The following is an 18,841-nucleotide window of genomic DNA, read 5'->3' as shown; positions in this document are numbered from 1 at the left end:
AATCAACTGGCGCTAGGCGATAGCAGCGATAGTTTGCTAAGTTCGTGCTTGCTGTGATAACTGTGATAACCAGTCACCTGTGCCTCGACTGCTCACTCCGTGGACAGCTCATTCATATCTTTGTGGCAAGGCTGTTAAATGCGCCTGTGCATCTTCAGAGCTCTGCAGTTTGTAGCCAGTGCCCCCCTCTCCAGCCGGTTCGCTGTAACTTCAAACGCCGCTCGAAAGATGAGCACGAAAGTGAAGTTCCTGAGGTAAATAGAACTAATACACTGGTCATAGTGGTCATAGTAGTCTCTGTACGAGTTCAGCCAACGCTGTCAATGACATGCAAGGAGGGGAAAATGCATACCGTATTTTCCGGTGTACAAGACGCACCCTTGTATAAGACGCACCCGCCATATATGCAGGCTGTCATTGAAAAATTTGGTATATAAGACGCACCCGTGTATAAGACGCACCCCAATTTACCCAGTTAGGCTAGTGAGGCTTAATTAAACATGCTTATGCGACCATCGCAAAATGCACCGTGCGTGTGAGAAGTTCTTAAGCAACGCTGAGTGATCGAAAAAGGCAACACTCACGCCATACCAGCCCACGTCTTAGCACAAAAGAAAAAAAGCGAAAGAACTCTCTTTATGTCCATAACAATTTATTTTTACATAAAACCTTCAATGTCTTCATCTTCGGATGCGCTATCGAAAAGGCAACACGTCTGAAGCATTCTCTTCGCACTTCGTACTTGCAAAGGGTGACTAAAAAAAAAATATCGGCTTCTCTTGGCTTCTCTTGACAATGGCGAGAAGCGCGACTGTCGCCATCTTTTGGCACTTCACATTACCTTTGCTTGGGGCCTCCGAAACAGCCGCGTGTTTAAGATCCCGGAAGTGGTCAACCCCGCCGTTTCATGATAAAGTTCACCTAAAAAAGTTGCGCACGGCGGTCTCCGTATTGAAGTATTAACCATGTTACAACCGCGTTATTGGTAGTAATATTTTTTCGGTGAAAAAAGCTTGAACATGAACCTGAGTAATTTCTGAACTCGCAAAAAAAAACCGGAAAATTCGCATATAAGACGCACCCTTGTATAGGACGCACCAGCAAGATTTTTGAAAAAAAACCGCGTCTTATACACCGGAAAATACGGTACATCGAAATGTTGCTTTTGTTTAACTCTGTTGACTGCTAATCGCATAACCAAAAGCTGATCATAACTAATCGCATAAACCAAAAACCTTACCCAAAAGCTGTACTGCCGGAAGGTAGCGTCTCGTCATCTTTGAGTCTTTTAACCTGTGGTGCTGATCTGAAGTAACCGCATTTTAACGGCAAAGACTTGACTTTGGCTCTAAGAGAGCCTTTATAAGCTAGAAAGGGCCAGGAAAAAAGAAGTACAGGCATCACCATAGCCGGTCGATTTCGTAAATAAACTGCATTGTCTACTGTTTTCTTTTTGGGTACGGATTCCTGAAACATTAACTTCATTCACTGCCATTAACTTCAAAATGATGACCACAAAGTCATTTTCACAATGCCGATGTCGCAAGTTTTAGTGGAGTGGTGGAAAAACATTTTAAATGCAATTTTCTCGCCAAGAAACGCATCTTCTGCTGCCACGCAAGCGCTAGCATACCCAGAAAGCTCTAGAATTCATTTTTGCTAAGAACAAAAATTGCGTCAAGTTGCCCTCATTTCATGGCTGGTATGTGGTACATCACAAGCATTGCTTATTCTAGTCTTGTCGTGCGCACGGTGGAAAAAAAAAGAAAAGTAATTTCTCCCAGTACAGCCGACGAAAAAGGGAGCCAATGCTAACTCACTGCAGAGAGTTGTGCCATGATCACTGGATGTAAATGAATAACAGTTTTATGGAGTAGGCGCAGTCCTTTACATTCTGTTTCTAGGCTTTCTGCAGGAAGGAAGTGGAAAAGAAATGTTAGGCAGTGTTTAACCATGGTTATACCCAAAGGTCAAGCAACAGCATTTTGGCAATGGCCCGGGCCAAATTTTGGAAATGGCCCGGGCCAAATTTGGAGGTCGCCATCGTGTTAGTCAAACTTAGTCGTTGCTACATTGAAGGCCATTCGTTCGTAGCGGACAGGTAAGGTGTTGTTGAGTGGGGTTGGCTCATAGAGCTATCGCTTTAAAACTACGGAGAATGTTTACTCCATTCGAATCAGTGCAAAAGCATAGATTTGTGCTACATAGAAGAGAGTGATGAGCGGGCAGTGCCGCCAGATGGAGCAGGTGGAAGTTGATGAAGACGACGCTCTGCAATGGACAGCACGAGAGTGTGGTGCTGTTTACCGTGAGGCGTGTTTGGCTGTGGCAATAGCCTAGTGGCCTTGCGCAGCGTCCTGTGAAGCTGATCTGTTCGTGACGCTGCAGGTTCGGCTCCCTGTCGTGGATATTGATGTGATATCTTTTTTCTATCTGGGCACATTTTGACTTTGTCTAGGCTGAAGGTAATTCATTCGTAGCAGACAGGTTACTTGTTGTTGAGCGAAATTGGCACATAGAGTAGAGCTATCGCTCCAAAAACATGCAGACCTTGTCCTTATGTAGCCCGTTGATGTTCTTCACATTAGCATAGATCAACCCAGGAAAAGCAATGCTAGTACATCCTTGTAGGGCAAAACTGCATGTCTCATATTTCTGCCATGAGGACCGCAGCAGTGGCCTAGTGGTTTGATCACCCTCCTAGTGCACGGGACGTGCAGGGCTCAATCCCCAATGCTGCCAGGCACCCCGCACTGTTGCCCCAAATGGTACATGCTTTCCCCTGCGCTGGTACCCGGCATCTCTCCTTGACCTCACCTTGTGTTGACCAAAGCCACGTCTGCCACAGTGCTCTTTGGCCAAACTGTCCTTTTGCCATTAAAATCAAATCACCATCATGATTTGTCATGAGAAAGCTCATCACTCTGAAGAATGTTCTAGGTATTTTATAGAGGAATTTTTTACTATTGAAAGGGCGAAGGGAGCTAAAGCTGCTTTAAATTGAAGTCCTAAAACTGGCATTCATTGCACTAATAATTTTTGGGATGCATACCATTTGAAGAAAGAGTGCACTTAGTAGAAAAAGTGGTCAATCCACTAAATGGATGTCCCAGTGCTTTGCCCTTGCACTGGTGTCATGCATTTTGTTTCAGGTTTCACTGTGCTAAGCACCAAAGTAGTTACACCCAATCTGTAGTGGTGCTTGTTCAACTGAGACAGCTGCGGGCACTCACAAGGACACGAAATATAATCCTGTCGTTCTTTATCGCACTTTCATGCTCATCGCACGATGCTGTTTGTCTTACCGAAATAATGAAGTTTAATGTTTATCATTGAGATAAACCTTTAGCGTCTCGGTGCACGGAAAGTAGCATTTAAGATTTGTGAATATATTGACTAGGACCACCAATGTGAGACTGATAACAGCTTTGGCAGCCACTGATAATTACATATAAATCCTGTGTACATGATCGTCATCTTCTATACGCTCTTGTTTTTAATGCTGTTTCAGTAGCTCACTTCCCTGCCTACAACTGCTCCCTTTGTCCTTAATTGACTTTCTTGAATTGAAAAAAAAAAGGCGATTCGTAACGTTCATTCAGGCTGGAATGAAATGCAAACAGCACCTATAAACAAAACAAAATATTTCACCTGTGTGCTTTCAATTGCAATATGTAGCTAACCTGATTCATGTTTCAGGATAAAGGATCTAGCAAAGTACGCATTTATAAACTGTTTCTAAATGGATGTGTGTTTGCATTTCATTCCGGCCTGATCGTACATTTCTTAAAAAGCAGCAGCACAAAAGCTCATCAGAAGTAACAGGGTCATCCACACTAAGGATGAACACGCAAGTGCGTGGTCGCTTTCTCCGGAGCGCCAATAAGTCATTAATAGGCGTGCATTAAATGAAGTGATAGACGACACGAAGCACCACATCGAGACCCCTCTGCTCCTTGCCACTTTGCTTCTGTGCGCAGCCGTATCAGATGCACGGGTAATCTGAAGGTCACGATCACGTGCTCACATGTTCACCCAAGTGTGGATGACCCTGAACACTTCTTGTGCCTGAGTTATGCAGAAAAAATTACTTTGCTGAATGTGGGAAGTATTAAATTCATTTCAAAGTGACTGAGGACAAATCAAGTTGGCCTAGATAGATGTATTACCACTTTAAAGTGACGAAAAGGCCTTTTTCACTATAACAGCTTTTGCTGTAAAATAATGGCATGCATGAGCCTTGGCTTTTTTGTAAGAAAGCATTAAGTGTGAGAAATAAAACCAAGTAAACAACTATATTTACCGAGTCTTTTCCTCTGTTGTTATCAGATGAATTTGGTGTCAAGGCAGCTGAAGTGTGTGATTAGCATCATTTCTTTTGCAGTGGACAGTTCAGTATTAAGGCGGAAGCCTTTAATGTCTCGTCGTTGTAAGCAGCAGTTGTCGACAGAAAATGTCACGCTTTTCAATTGGTGGAAACGGTCGTGACGTCACAGTGCGCGAATTTCAAACGGGGCCAATTGTACTTTGCCTAATAACCATGCAACCAATTGAAGGGATCGTATAGTGATGCTCCAATTAAGTGGGACTGAGCTTAGTTAATTGCTTAATTAACCAATTAGCCTAATTATCCTTTCTAGTCAGACGAGATAAATAAAGAAAATCGATTAAGAAATTGGTCGAGCTCAGGAATCGAACCCCGGTCTTCGGCGTGAGAGACGAGCATGCTATCCACTCCGCCATGCCAGCTCGATCGTTTGGAATGAACAAAGGCGCGTCTAGTGAATATGGTGTCTTCACTCACTCTCAAACTCCTCCATTCCCTTCCCGCGAGGTTTAGGTGTCCACCGACAAATGAGAGACAGATACATTTCCTTTCCTCAAAAAACAATTTACTGACGAGCGAGGCGTAGAACCGAATGGGCGATGGCGTTCTATGGACTCCTTGGCAGCGTTGCAAGACGCTGTCGCGTTCCACTCTTAGGGGTATCAGTGACCACACTTTAGGTGAAAAAAGTGCCCCCCTGAATTTTGTGAGACAGTTACTGCGTAATTTCCTTTCCTCAAATACAATTTTCATTTTCTTCATTACGGCTCCTCTTTATCTATCTTCTTTCACTCCCACTTCCTCCCTTCCTCTACGGTGCGGTTCAGGTGTCCACCGAGATGACAGAGAATTACTGCGCCATTTCCTTTCCTCAAAAAGCGTTGCGTTCAAAGGGCAAGGCATCGCCCTGAACGGGTGGTGTTCCGTGGACTCCCTGGCAGCGCTACAACGCGCTGTCGCGTTGTACTCCTAAAGGCGAAGCTTAAGCGTAATTAATTAGCAGGTAATTAGTATTCAGGCATTAATCAGTAATTAACCATTAATTAGTGATTTGTCATCACTTACTAATTAGTACTCAATTATATGTGACGCCACCGGTGCCACAGAAACAGCGAAGGTGGTGCGGAAAACGCTTCCGCCTCTACCCACTTTAGACAGTCAAAGTGCCCCCTGAATTTTTTTATTAGACGACTGAAGTTTCTACCCCAGCCAGAGCTTCCTTCCTTGGTGCTTGACTGTTTGGTAAAAAACAAGTGAAAGCGGAAGTGAATCACGACTCTGAGGGCCTCATTCAGCTTTTTTGAAAAACCATCAGTAGCATTTTATTAGCCTGTGGCGTTGTAAGCGAACTTAAAACGGCCAAGCCTAGTGAGAATTGCATTTCTGTTTTCAGCTAAGTACTGCAGTTATTCAGCAAAGGCAGTCCTGTGTCAGCTTCATTTTCATCTCTGCCCATGCTGCCAAGGTTCTCTTAGCCATGTCAGAAGCGGACAGTGAAGAGGAAGCTGTGCTGCGGAAGCATGTCAGTCAACTACACATGGATGGAGAGTCGTGGGTAGGGTACATGGAGGGAGTCAACCTCCAAAATATGATGCGTGACCTTATGACCGTCGGCGTCTCGTTCAAGACTGTGTCTTCTAAGCGTCGTGACCCAAGGACAAGTAAGCTCTTGCTTAATTTAAGCACACATTCATAAACAAAGTGCATTCCAAAAGAGTTACAGGTGGCCAGTGCTGCCACTTTTGCCTCACTTTATGCACCGCTAATCATCTTGGGCCTACTACGTGCTTCGTCTGTTTTCATCTTTATGGGGAGGCTTGCTTACCTACAGCAAAACAGACTGTGATCTCCCTCACACAGCGTACTGAATACATGACGGGTGGCCCATAAAGCCTGTCTGGCATCACCACTGACTGTATAAGTTTCTTGTACACCTACTACAATTTGGACTGCTCACTGAAACACAAGCTATTTAGTGTTGGCAGCAAAACCTTATGGGCTGTGCATGCTACATCCGCTGGTATTGTGAACAACTGTTTTGTTCACAAGACAACACTGCAGTAAATTTGTTCCCAAGCACGTGTGTCCTGCAAACATTTGGTGACAACTTGCATGGTGTCACCGCAGTGAGCTAAAATCTTCAAGGGTGTTTGCTTTTACAAGGCTGATATTTTGTAAATTGGGCCAAGGCACTTATTTCTGGGAATTGCGTGACTAAGTTCAAAAGCTAGAATGGCATGGGATAGGAGAGTTTCACTGTATATGTTTGTGATGTTGTCACCGCAGTGAGCTAAAATCTTCAAGAGTGTTTGCTTTTACAAGGCTGATATTTTGTAAATTGGGCCAGGGCACTTATTTCTGGGAATTGCGTGACTAAGTTCAAAAGCTAGAATGGCATGGGATAGGAGAGTTTCACTGTATATGTTTGTGGTCGTTAGTAAAAAAAATGAGTGAGTGGAGTTGGAACTGATCTTGCTGTAGGTGGGCTAGATTTAAGGTGTGCATTAAGTGAGCTCTTAGCAGTGGGCTGAGCCTTGGGAACCATAAGAGACAGCGTAAAGCAGCTACTTGTGTTATCTACTATAAACCTTATCATGTTCTATAAACCCTGTGGTGTTACCTTGCCAAACTAGTAGGCACCTTGGCTCATGGCTTTATCTGTTTCAAACGTGTTCATGTTGGTAACCTTGCAATTGAGCGTTTGTTCTCATGCCTTCAGGTTGATGGCAAGTGCCATTACAAACACTTGCCGTGTGTTAACCATCAATGGTTCCAGTTTGGTCTCTAATTTTATGCCCCTCGTCTATGTACAATGTATAACAAATGACTCGATGTGCATCAAACCCAAACAACACTGCATTAGCTCAACACGTCATGATGCAGCAGGTATCTTTTGTGCCTGATGCTACTTCTGTGAATTCACTCTACACACTGCAGATTTTATGTCATGGAACCGCAGCTTGTTATTTACCAGCTTGGTGTAATTTATTTGAACACAAGTAATTTATCATGCTGTGTCTGCATGAGTTTATGAGTAGGTTGATATGTTTTATCAAGAGTGTTTTCTTTTTTTTTTTTGCAGATCGGCTCGTCTTTTCTTACCTAAATGGAAACGTACCTCTCCATTTGGATGCACCATTCAGACTGCTCTCAAACACACACAAAGGATGTGCTTATGGCAAAGACTATCACAAGATAGCGGAGAAAAATGCTGCCCTGCTAGTTAGTATGAACCTTAGAATAATCTGAAATACAGTGCACGTGTGTACACTTGCTGTCAAATGTTTATGGAAGGCAGTATTAGCAAAAAACTTAATTTCACTGCCTAGTCCGGAAAAAATATATGTAGCCTAATCCTGAGTCTGCCAGTTATTACACATTGCACCACTAAAGTTCAAGCAGTATGCCCTGGATGCAAAGCAATTAACTTTCCTTGCTAAAGCTGCATTATGTAAATTTATGATGGCGGGTGTATGTCAGAGATGAGCATTTGCTGCAGAACTGTTCATATGCTCCAGTAAACCACACAAGCTGTCCAGTGAGCTGCTAGTGATTCTACATTGGTGCAGCTTCCTAGTGGGAAACTTCATGTACAAATTTACTTTGTGCATAACCCCGCATGAACACACAGCATGGTGTAACGGATGCAACTGTGGCAGGCTGCTGATTGATTTCATATACAGCTGACTTTTACAAAAAAAGGTTAGATGGCTGTTACTATGCTAGTTATCTTCAGTTTTAATAAATGTTAGCTGGTTTGCTTGACATTGCACTACAAATGATTTAAACTTGTCATCCCATCATTCGCAGTGATGAACTAAACTGGTAGGCGCTTTTCTTTTTTCTTTTGTAGCGTGAAGGTAAGCTCCCTCGTGAGACAGGCGAGACAAGAGGAAGAAAAAGGGGAACGAGAAAGATAGGATGCAAGGCAACTATGCAAATTAAGGTCATAGAAGTGTTTCCACAGTTCAAGGTAAGTTGCAAAAGGTTAACATTTACTCACATCATCAGATACTCTTCAGTTATATTGATGGTTGTGAGCTTTTTTTTTTTTAATGCATTTCCAGATTTCAAATGTTGTATAGTAGTGTTTAGTGGTCCGCAAGCTTACTGCCAAGGAAGAGCAAACAGACCTGATTTATTTCAGTACTTCAACAACTTCTGGAAATAAAATACAAGCAAAAAACCTCATAGATAACGTTAGTTGGCTTGTGAAGGTAATGCATGTGACAATTTTGTGAGTTTGAAGTAGGAGTGAGCAGATGTAAGAGTTTTGCAGAATGCTTTAGGTTTGATGTCTAAGAGTAAATTACCATATATATGCGGGTAAGGGCCGCACTTTTTTTTTTTGTTGCAATTTTGCCAGATTTCGTCTTACCAGAAAGTGGAATTTTAAGCTTCAATTTTCAAGCTCTCATGATGATCATCAGCCTGACTACGCCCACTGCAATGCAAAGGCCTCTCCCATGTCTCTCTATATCTCGCGGCTAGGTATCTATATGGCACCTATTCAATTATGACCCTTAACCGCATATATACGGTAATCAGCAAGCTGCGAGTAAAATGAAATGCATTAAGTAACAGCCCTACAAGTAATTACCCTTCATTTGTAGTAGACAGTCCTGTCGTAAAATAGCATTTTTTAGCTTGTTTAATGTTGTGGTGTGCTGTCACTGCTGACGAGACAGCACTGCATTTTTTTTTAATTACTGCTTTCATGAAAATTTTGCCATTTTGTTGTTTCAAACCATGAGGCATGATCATTGCATTCTGTTCTCGAACATCAGCAAAGCTTGCTTACAACCAAGCTGCTTGCCCCTAAAACATTTGACCAACCATGCTGCTAAAATGCAAATGCTGTCAGCACATGGCTTTGGTAAATGGAGTGGAAGCGCGTTCTTTTGGCGCTCAGTAATTCATATAATTAAGCAATCAAAATCATTCCAGTGCAGGTATCTTTGTGTGGGCTTGCACACTTTATAACTTTATGATTTATAGTTTACAATTTACTATTTAATTCAAAGCTCAAACTTAAAGTGTGCAGTGGCATTAAGCACCTGATAGTTAAGCCTGTATAACTTGCATTTGAGCAAACTCACATATTCTCTGTGAAGAGGGCTGCAGCAACACCGTGTGTCTAATTTCATATTTCTGTGCATGCCATGAACAGATTGAACCACCTGAAGGAGCTTCGCAGAAAATGATCAAGGATTTGAAGTCATCTCAAATCTGCATGCTCTCCCAGGCCCTCTCCTTAGGGCTAGCAGTTCAGAAACAGATAGTTACGTTCTTCACGATGACTAGAAAGTCATTCCACACAGAACATAATGCTCCGCTATTGCCGAACATTGGGCCAACCGCAGACATAGTGGAGTCGGACAATGTGCCACTGGAATCAGCTACTGGAAATGACCAAATTGAATTGGGTGAACCCTCTCCTGGAAGTGATGGAATTGACTCAAGTGAAGCCTGGACTGGAACTGACCAAATTGACTCGAGTGAAACCGGAACTGGAACCAACAAAATTGAATCCGATGAACCCTGGACTGGAAGTGGCCAAAATGAATCCAGTGAGCCTTCTATTGGAACTAACCAAATTGACTTGAGTGGAACCTGGATTGGAAGCGACCAAATTGAATCCGCTGAGGTGCCGGAAATAAATCGCCTGTCAAGGCTGCAGCACTGTGCAAGGATAAATGCAGATAAAACAAAAGCAATGGCAGTGTACTGTGCCAATGAAGAAAAGCTGCAACTAGCCAATTCATGTCTTATCAAAGCTCAAAAGCTTTTGATGGAAGGTATGCCTGAAGGTACCATTGTTTTTTCTATAAAGACATGTTCGAGGAAGAGAAGGCCAACACAGGTTTCTCCTTTGCCAGGGGCATCAGCAGAGAAAAGGACGCTGAGTGCCGCCAATGGGGGAAACGCGAAGTCACTAAATGGAGTTGCTCACAACATATAGAGTGTGTGAGAAAGATTTTTGCCATGTGGACCAGTGGCTAAATATTTCATCTTCAAAAACATGGTGTCTCATGTATATGGCAAGTGAATTTAATAGTATTTAATTATTCTCATCTCCTTGTCCTACCAGCATTTCTTATGTGCACAATGTCATACTGTGGCATTTGTATATGCTCATCTCTTCATTTTACTCTTTTATTCATGAAATTTTTGTTATGTCATTTGTTGATAAACTGTGGTATTGCTTTTGCTGTTTGTTGGATTTTAGTTGGCTGTCTTCCAAGAAGCCAGATATTGGTGTATATCTGCTGGTTTACAGAAGTAGGTGCTCGCTCTTATATTGTTTGGATAGCACGTAAAGCTTTTTCGTACTGCTTATTTTGAGAATTCTAGTGCTGCCTTTAATATTTAAAACCAGTGCACTTTCATTATAATTTGTCAGTGAGTGTCGTGACTGTCAACTTGTTGAGACACTTCCATCATTGTGTTGCTCACCTTTTCTTTTCTTCACACATTTGTCAGAGTCGCTGTTGTCATGGCTAAAGTGAGATATATAGTTTCGTAGTTTTGGCAGTTGTTTTGGTGATGCTTTCTTCTCTGCTCAGGACGAATTCACTACCTTGGGGTCGTTTGCTGCCTTAGTGTTGTAACAAAAAGAGCTGTGATACATGTACAGATGACTCAGTAATTTTAACTTGGATGACTCAGACTTTACATCAGTTTAAACAATTTTTAAAATTTGGGTTGGCCTGAATTGTTTCCATAGTATTTTAAAATTATAGCATTTAAATTTAAGCACATTTAGGGGGCTTTTTTTGTGCAAAATTCCTGCCAGAATAAAGTAATTTATAGGTAGACTTATGGTCAGGAAAAGACATGATGGAGGTGATTTATTCACAGAATCAGGTGTGAACTTAACATTGAAGGTCAAAACTATCAGTACAGACTGAGACTGCTCTCTTAATACATCAACGAGAGCTGCGTCTAGTTGTTGTGTCGGAACCTTGTCAGTAGTAGGCACTATTTTATTCAATTTGTTTTATAGCCTTCTTCACAAATGTGCCTCTATAAGAAAGCCACACTAAACACTTTGAATTCTCAAAGGTTTTAAGCAGTCAGCAAGGGTTACTTTTTCTCAGCATATAAGTACAGGTCATAATGTGAATAGATGTTTCATGAGCCTTCCACCAGTATATTGTGCCACCTAGTACCAATTAATTTAGGTACAATAATATTTTAAGTTGAGTTTTCATGTGTAAACTTGCCTGTCAGGCATATTTTCACCTTGAACTGAAAGTACAAATGCATTTCGAATACACAAAACAAAAAATCTGACCTCCAGGAATTCCAAGTAATGTGAGTCATCTGTACATCCATGCACTCTGGGGTAAGGTTTGGAGTCATGCTGCCTTATATTTCTGCCACACATTTTCATACTGAATGTGTGAGCTGCAATCTTGAACTGGCATTGTACTTAGCTTCTCACAAGTTGACACAATTATGTCAGCATTGATCAAATATAGTGGCCAGGTCACATCTGCTGTGAATTGTGCAACAAAAGTAGTAAATTTTTTGCTGAGAGTATCGTTTGCATTGTGACACTAAAAACAAATTGTGAAATAAAAGTAATATATACAAAAGATTATCAATGACTGTTAATTTTGCCTGCGCTATGAGGTAGGTGCAACAGCCACTAAATACTTGAGCTGTACGAAAACTCGAAGGGGGGGGAGGGAACACGGACATCTGTTTTATCTTTATAGTATGTGAGCAATTCAGCAGCAATTCAGCATTCCAGCACATTCCCCATGACTAAATCAGAGAAACTTTCTTCTACTACTTAGTACAGCTTTAAATAGGCAGATTTTTACAATGCAGACATGAAATGTTGACTGTGCGAAACAACATCTTGACATGATGCCTTTATCCAACCAAGGCAAGCAATGGCACTAGCCTGCGTGACCACAGCACTGGCTGCTGTTGCTCTTCTGCACTTTTAAAGACTATCCATGTTTACGAGTTGGCTGCAGCCCGTACATTACTGATTAGAGAATTACAAAGACTTTGCTGGAAAAATGGTGCAGTGTTCCATAAACTAAATTTAAAAGCATTTATACTCTGCTAAGTAATGCACTGAACTCGATGAAAGCTGTCGCCCTGGTGTTGGCCGTCTTTTGCCTATGCCTAAGACCATGATAAAGTCTAAGACAGCGATGATGAGTTTTTATGACGCAATGGGATCTGTGGCTAAAGAGAGCTGTGGCACAAGGTGTTTTCATCTACTCTAGATGGGGTGACAGACCCATTTCCCAAGCAGTTCACCCCAGATAAGCCGAGCACTAGGCAAGGGGAAAGCTTGTACCCATTGTATCACTGGTGGGTATACCCGGCGGCACCGAGGATCGAAGGCCGCACCTCTCACATGAGAGGCGGATGCTCGAATGAATAGGCCACTGCTGTGGTATTAAGTTATAGAAGTAGACGTTGCGGCAACACAGGCTACCACAACGATTTCAATGGACGCACGGTCATGTACGGTACTGGTCGCGTGACGACACGTGACAATCTACGCATAGACACAACATCCGCTGAAGAGTGCTCACTATGACAGCTTTCACTGTAAAAACGTCTCACTTGACGAATCGCCTATACTCGAAAGTTCTCGGAATTCATTGGGCGCATGTTTTTTGTAGATACAAGCTCGCTAAAAGTAGCTCAGTGCATACACAGCTTCAACCCACTTTTTGAAGCCATGCACCTAACAAAGCAGCACAGGATGTATTTTTCTTTTTTTCTTTTCATTATTGCAGCTCTACGAGCATTGGCTTCTCGACCGCGATTCCAGCACACTGCAGGAAGCAGTCAGTATTGTTGGCAGGTGCCAAGAAAAGGAAAGAATGGGAAAAATGAACTTCATTCTCTTCGATAAACAGCACCTTGGTCCGCACCAGTGTGCAATTTTGTCTTTGATAAATTGCACCGGTTTGTACTGGACGTCTTCGACTAATGGAGCGCACCGTCTGGGAGCGGTGTTCAGTTGTCCAAACGCGCACCGAGAGAATCGGCGGTGCGATCCCGGCAGGCACTGCTCAGAGCAGACGACAAACGTCATTGCACTGAGGCTGGTGCTACTGGCCGCTATCGCTGACGACCTGCTGTCAAGTTCTTCTTACGGAGAAGGTGAAGAAAGGCTCGCAGTGATGAAGGACAAGGAAGCGAACGTCCGAAGCTTGTAAACTTTGTGGTGGAGGTGCAAACTGCCACATTTATTCCTTCAAACTCCGAGAGGGGTTGATCACGCAACCACTTATTCCTGAGGCAGCCGTCGCGGTGGTACAATAGTTATGGTGCTCGGCTGCTGACCCGAAATACGCGGGTTTGATTCCGGCCGTCGCGGTCGAATTTCGATGGAGGCGAAATTCTAGAGGCCCGTGTACTGTGCGATGTTAGTGCAAGTTAAGGAACCCCAGGCGGTCGAAATATCTGGGGCCCTTCACTACGGCGTCTCTCATAGACCGCGTCGCTTTGGGACGTTAAACCCCGTAAACCAAACCAAACCAAGCTTATTTCTGAGAGTGCTGCTTATTCCGATGCATCATAATAGATGTGTGTGTGGCTGCGAGATAAAGGTAGCAGACGGTGCTGTGTATGTCTCCGGCTTAGGCTTCCGCGACTGGCGTCGGGGCAAGGATCAAGCTTATCGAAGATGCCATTACATTCACTAGTTTAGAGCTACTTGCAGGCGTCAAAAGTAACCGTTTTTCACCCAAAGAACATGCCGATCCGTCAGGGTCACGTGCGCTCGCAGCGGACGACGGAGCAGCTAGCGGATGACTCATGCTGAATTCCAATGGCAGATCGAGACCGCTCCGTCGGATCGCGTACGGAGCGCGTCGGAGCGCGTAGATTTGCCACCTCCCAGTTTGCGATTGGAATGCCAGTGATCCCTCGGGAGCGCGACGCCAGCGCCGCAGCGGCGACCGCGGAAACTAGGCGCGCCGGCGGAGCGGACGCCTTGCTAGCTTCGTGTTCGAGTGCGACAGGAGTTGCGCGAGGCGCGATCTCCGCGTTGACAGACGCCGTCTCGGCGAAACAAAAAGGAGGTAGTACGAAGGCCGTAATGTAAAACCAAAACCAAAGCGTATGTACAGGATGGTCCACTCTCCGTGAACACGCGAGTATGCGGCCGCGGTCTTCGGAGAGCCGGTGAGCCTGTCCCTACCGTTCACGAAAGAAGTGGCGGACGACGCGCAGGCAATTTGCTCGCTGCTCGATTTTCCAGCCTTGCGACTGCGAGACGCAAGCCGCTGAACCAATCAGCGAGACAGTCGAGCTTTCGGCAACGACGCCGCCCGCGGACACGCCGAGCGACTAACTGCGCTGCCCCCCGGCCAACGTTTCTCCCTGGCTGCCGTAGTCGTCGCTAAGCCTAACTGTTTTTCATCGATGCCGCAGCTGAGGGCGCTTCGGAATTGGCCAGCGCTGTAGTAAAGGTGCTACTCGCGTCACCGTTTTACTGTGTTCCTCGTCTCATAATAAAATAAAGACATGATCGATTTCTGCGACGCCTCCAACAGCGGAGCTAGCAGACAGCAGGCCAGCCGCACTGGGCATCAGGAAGAAATTTGCTTGTATCGCAGTTATCACTTCTACCAGCAACTCGGTATTGGCCAACGATCCTCAAAAATGATTCATTTGTTACATTCCTCTACTCCAGGGCTTGTTATGAACGCGAACAAAGAATATTAGCGCATTTTTCTGACGCCGGCGGCAGGCATATACAGGCCGGCAGCTTCACACTCGCTGTCCGTTTCAAACGAATCTTCACTGCTGGACTCAGCTTTCAGTGCCCGAGTCGGAACTGTCACTTCCATGAAGCAAAATTAGTGCCGCACGGCTCGAAGCAAGATCACTGCCGTCCACTGTTGACTGGAAAGTGCCCGTCTGTCCCGGCTCGCCCGGCTCACCACGTAGCGACGACAGGAACGAAGCGGCTGCTGCCGGTCGCGACCGGAAGCAGACGCGGCGGAAAAGAAAACGTCACGCGAGGTTCCGGTCAAATCCGCCGATTTCGGCAGATCAAGAATCGCTGCTCCACGGAGCGATCCGGGATTTCCGCCTGATCCCGATCTGCCATTGGAACATACAACTCGCGCTCCCATTTTACCGTTGGAATACGACTGATCCAAACCGAGCAGAAAAACTTGATCCCGATCTGCCATTGGAATTCACCATCAGTGTTCCGTCACGCTCTGAAATGTCTGTTCGTGAGTGAGTCTGCATTTCACAGCGGTCAAAATGCGGCCGCCGCAGCCGGGAACATTCTAGTTGGCGAATTCGCTCGGTGCAGGAGCACGCCATAGAACTAGAGCTGCGCGTAGATCTGCCGAGTTGCCGCGGAAAACATCCAAGTTATGCAGTAAAGCCGCATTTCGCATTTGCAGGAGACGCTACATGACGTACGCTACTCGGACGGGAAAACCATCGATCGATTACCATCGGCAATCCCATTCCCCAAATTTCACCGTGAAAAGGGCAGATTTATGTAATTGTACCGAGTAAAAGGCTCGGAAAGTGTGTCTCGCTCTGCGGCTTTGCCGCGTGACTTGGATGCTTTCTGCGGTAACTCGGCTGACGTAAGCGCAGCCCGAGGTACTTATACCACGTGCTGAGCCACCGGCGGACGGTGAAGACAACAAAAGACGAGATTTGCGGATTAGAAAACCCCTCTACTTTTTTTTTTGCTCTGAACCGACTAGAACATGGGACAAAATGACGCTTTTAAACCTGAACCGCGGACAAAAAAGAAGAAGAAAGCCGGTTCGGCACCCTGATTTTACCTGTGCACAGTTTTTTTTTTTCTCTCGTTCGGTGGCGCGTTTGAGCAAGGCGCATGAGAAACCGCTGTAATTTTGCGCGCTGCAGTGAGGATTTACCTGAGTCCCTATAATTTACATTCAGGTATACCTGTATCGAAATCTGGTTGCTCTCAATGTCTAAACTATATAAAGTTAAAGCAGCTAAACTACAGTTTGCTAACTAAAAAGTTGACCTTTCGAACTTTTTTCCTGAATGGACTCCTGTGCGACACAAGTCGTGGGAGGGGTGACACGGAACGCTGCCGTATTTTGTCGATTTTCGTTTTCGCTTAATTTTCGCAAAGTCGTACCTATCTGTCTCACTTGAGCCCTCAACCCACGCCACACCGTCCTCCTTCAGCCACTTGCTCGAACGGCAGCTTATTAATGTATCCAGCGAGAGGCGCGCGACATTGGTGCACTTTGCTCATATATGACGTGCTGCGTTCCTCATTCATGAAGTCCTCCCCGGTGAACTATCTCGCCTTCCCACGCTCTTTTCGCCCACACCCCTCTGCCTTCGACGGCGCGAGAGCAGTTGCTGTCGCTAAAGCCGGGGGCACACTGAAATAATCATTGAATAGCCGCCTAGAGGAAATACCTTGGCCTCTTCAGGGCGGTGGAGGGAGTGAATTGCAAACCGGAGAGCGCAGTGTGGGGTCAGAGGTCACTGAAAGGTACGTGCCTTGGAGGGAACGATCGCCGTGGCGTGCGTGCAGCCAGTCGATTGCCCTGTGTGTTTCAACGCCCATTAAATTACGCCTGTATGCAAGCTTTAAAAGGTTGAGTACCTCTCACGAATTAAGTACCTCGCATAAACTTCATACCAGTATGCGGGTTCGCTGTCTGGCCCATGCGTACTGCAACCTCACAGAACACGATTTTAAAAAAAAAACGAAAATACGTGCGCCTCATAACAGTGACTTGGTTCAGTGGGTTTAATGGAAACCCCCCAAGGTTTGAAAGAAGGGAGTAATTACTCACTGACATCCATGGACCCAAGCGCAGCCATACGGTTACAAAAGAAAGGTATACAGCTTTCACAGAAACTCCATAGTTGAAAAATTCGTCCTGTTCCGGGGATCGAACACGAGACCACCACCTTTCAGAGCCGTTCCCACTCGATCAGCTTGGCTTCGCCCTTCTTCTGTTAGCTTGCCTGGCTAGCTTATAATTAGCAGAGCGACTGCCTCAAATGTGAGCGTTGGTCCCGGGTTCGATCCCCTGACATGGACGAATTGCTCAATAACGAAGTTTTTCGTAAAAGATGCACGGCTTACATTTGTGGCCGCGCATAGCTTGGGTGGACGCTTTTACTCCCTAATAACGGTGACTTAGACTCCCAGACTCCTTGCCCTCCTCAGTCCAAGGCTCAGCTAGTATCGCAGACTGCACAGCTGTCGGTCACACTGATCCTCGAGAGTGTCCGACGAGACGGTGCTGCCTCGACCCGCATGGATAAAGTTCGCGTCGGTGGGCAGGCGAAGAAAGCCGGAGTCTTCGGTTACCCACGCATATATGCGCTCGCCGCGCCCTCTCAGACCGAATCACACGTGACAAAGGATGCGGTGGCTTGTGCGTTCGAGACAACACTGTCCACACAGAGAAAATGGAAGCGCATTAAGACTACGGACACGAAACACGCACGCACACGGAGCGGTACTTCCTACAGACTTTTATTTTGAGTTTCTTTTCTAATTCTTGGACTCACGACCGCTAATGGAGGCCGAAGCTTTTGGACCGTGGCTTATATCTTCGTCAGCTAAGGACGCCATCAAGGCGCTTCTCAAATATTAAGAGCCACATAGGCCTGAGCGCCAGACTGTAGATAGAACGTGGGCATCCTTTGCATGGACCAAAGCACTGCATGCGCGCGCTCTCAGCAACTTTCCTGAACTTTCAGTCTCTCACCCCCTCTTCATCCCCCTCCTCATGCATACAGGTGCCTTTCTTTTCTTCTCTCTCTCTCTCTATACTTCCAGTTTTCTGTGCAAGTCGGCTGGAAGTTGCGCTGCGCGTGGGCAGTTGCGGCCGGAATAGTGCGAAGCGCACGTTATCGGCGATCAAACTCCCATAATGCGTTACGTAGTGAAGTTTAAGAAAGGTGTGGTACTTAGAAAGTGCCGCTTGTGCGCTTGCTCATAACCTCAGCAGACCTTCGTGCCGTTTACAAAAGATGAGTGGTAAGAGCTGTAACGCCGATGCTTAGGATTATTCTGGCCGCGGCTGTACTAAAGTACTGGGTGTAAAGTAAGAACTGTTTTTTAATACTTTGCCTGTAAGCCCTTTGTCAAAAGTAAGTAGCACAGGGGGTTGCATCGCCAGCGTTCCAAATTTCTTGAAGGTGAAAAGAACTCGCTTCTCCAGAGCTTATGGCTGACACGGGGGCTACAAGAGCCCCTATGCGATTTAAAATTTGAGCCGACGCTGAGGCAGCATCGAATGTCGAGCGTTAACACACCTAACATAGGTCACCGGTTCGAATCCCTGCCTTGAGCTAGGCTCTAACTTAACTGGTAAGTTTATGCTGCACGAAATGCGAAATTGTTTGCCACCACCCCGAACACTCTCCGACAAACGGTTGAGCCGCAGTGTTCATGTGAAGATTCGCAAAGACGTGGAATTGGGGGTACATAGGTGGCCGGTTCGAATCCCCGCCGCGAGATGCTGCACGAAACGCCGAACCGTATGTCAC

General features: G+C 45.3%; 1 protein-coding gene across 1 annotated transcript in view; it reads left to right on the top strand.

The window, feature by feature from the left end:
• The first annotated feature begins 2 nt into the window (after positions 1–2).
• The window catches only part of Naxe (NAD(P)HX epimerase), a 33,567-nt gene continuing 14,728 nt past the window's right edge, over positions 3–18,841 (top strand). The window contains exon 1 of the mRNA XM_089549943.1: positions 3–254. Coding sequence (XP_089406069.1) covers positions 139–254 — 116 coding nt within the window. The 5' untranslated portion in view covers positions 3–138. The remainder of the gene's footprint in view (positions 255–18,841) is intronic.

This window comes from Amblyomma mixtum, chromosome 6 (genome assembly GCF_055824585.1).
Source record: "Amblyomma mixtum isolate Tamu chromosome 6, ASM5582458v1, whole genome shotgun sequence".
In the NCBI taxonomy this organism is placed as follows: domain Eukaryota; kingdom Metazoa; phylum Arthropoda; class Arachnida; order Ixodida; family Ixodidae; genus Amblyomma; species Amblyomma mixtum.
This window is presented reverse-complemented; position numbering and strand designations above follow the sequence as displayed.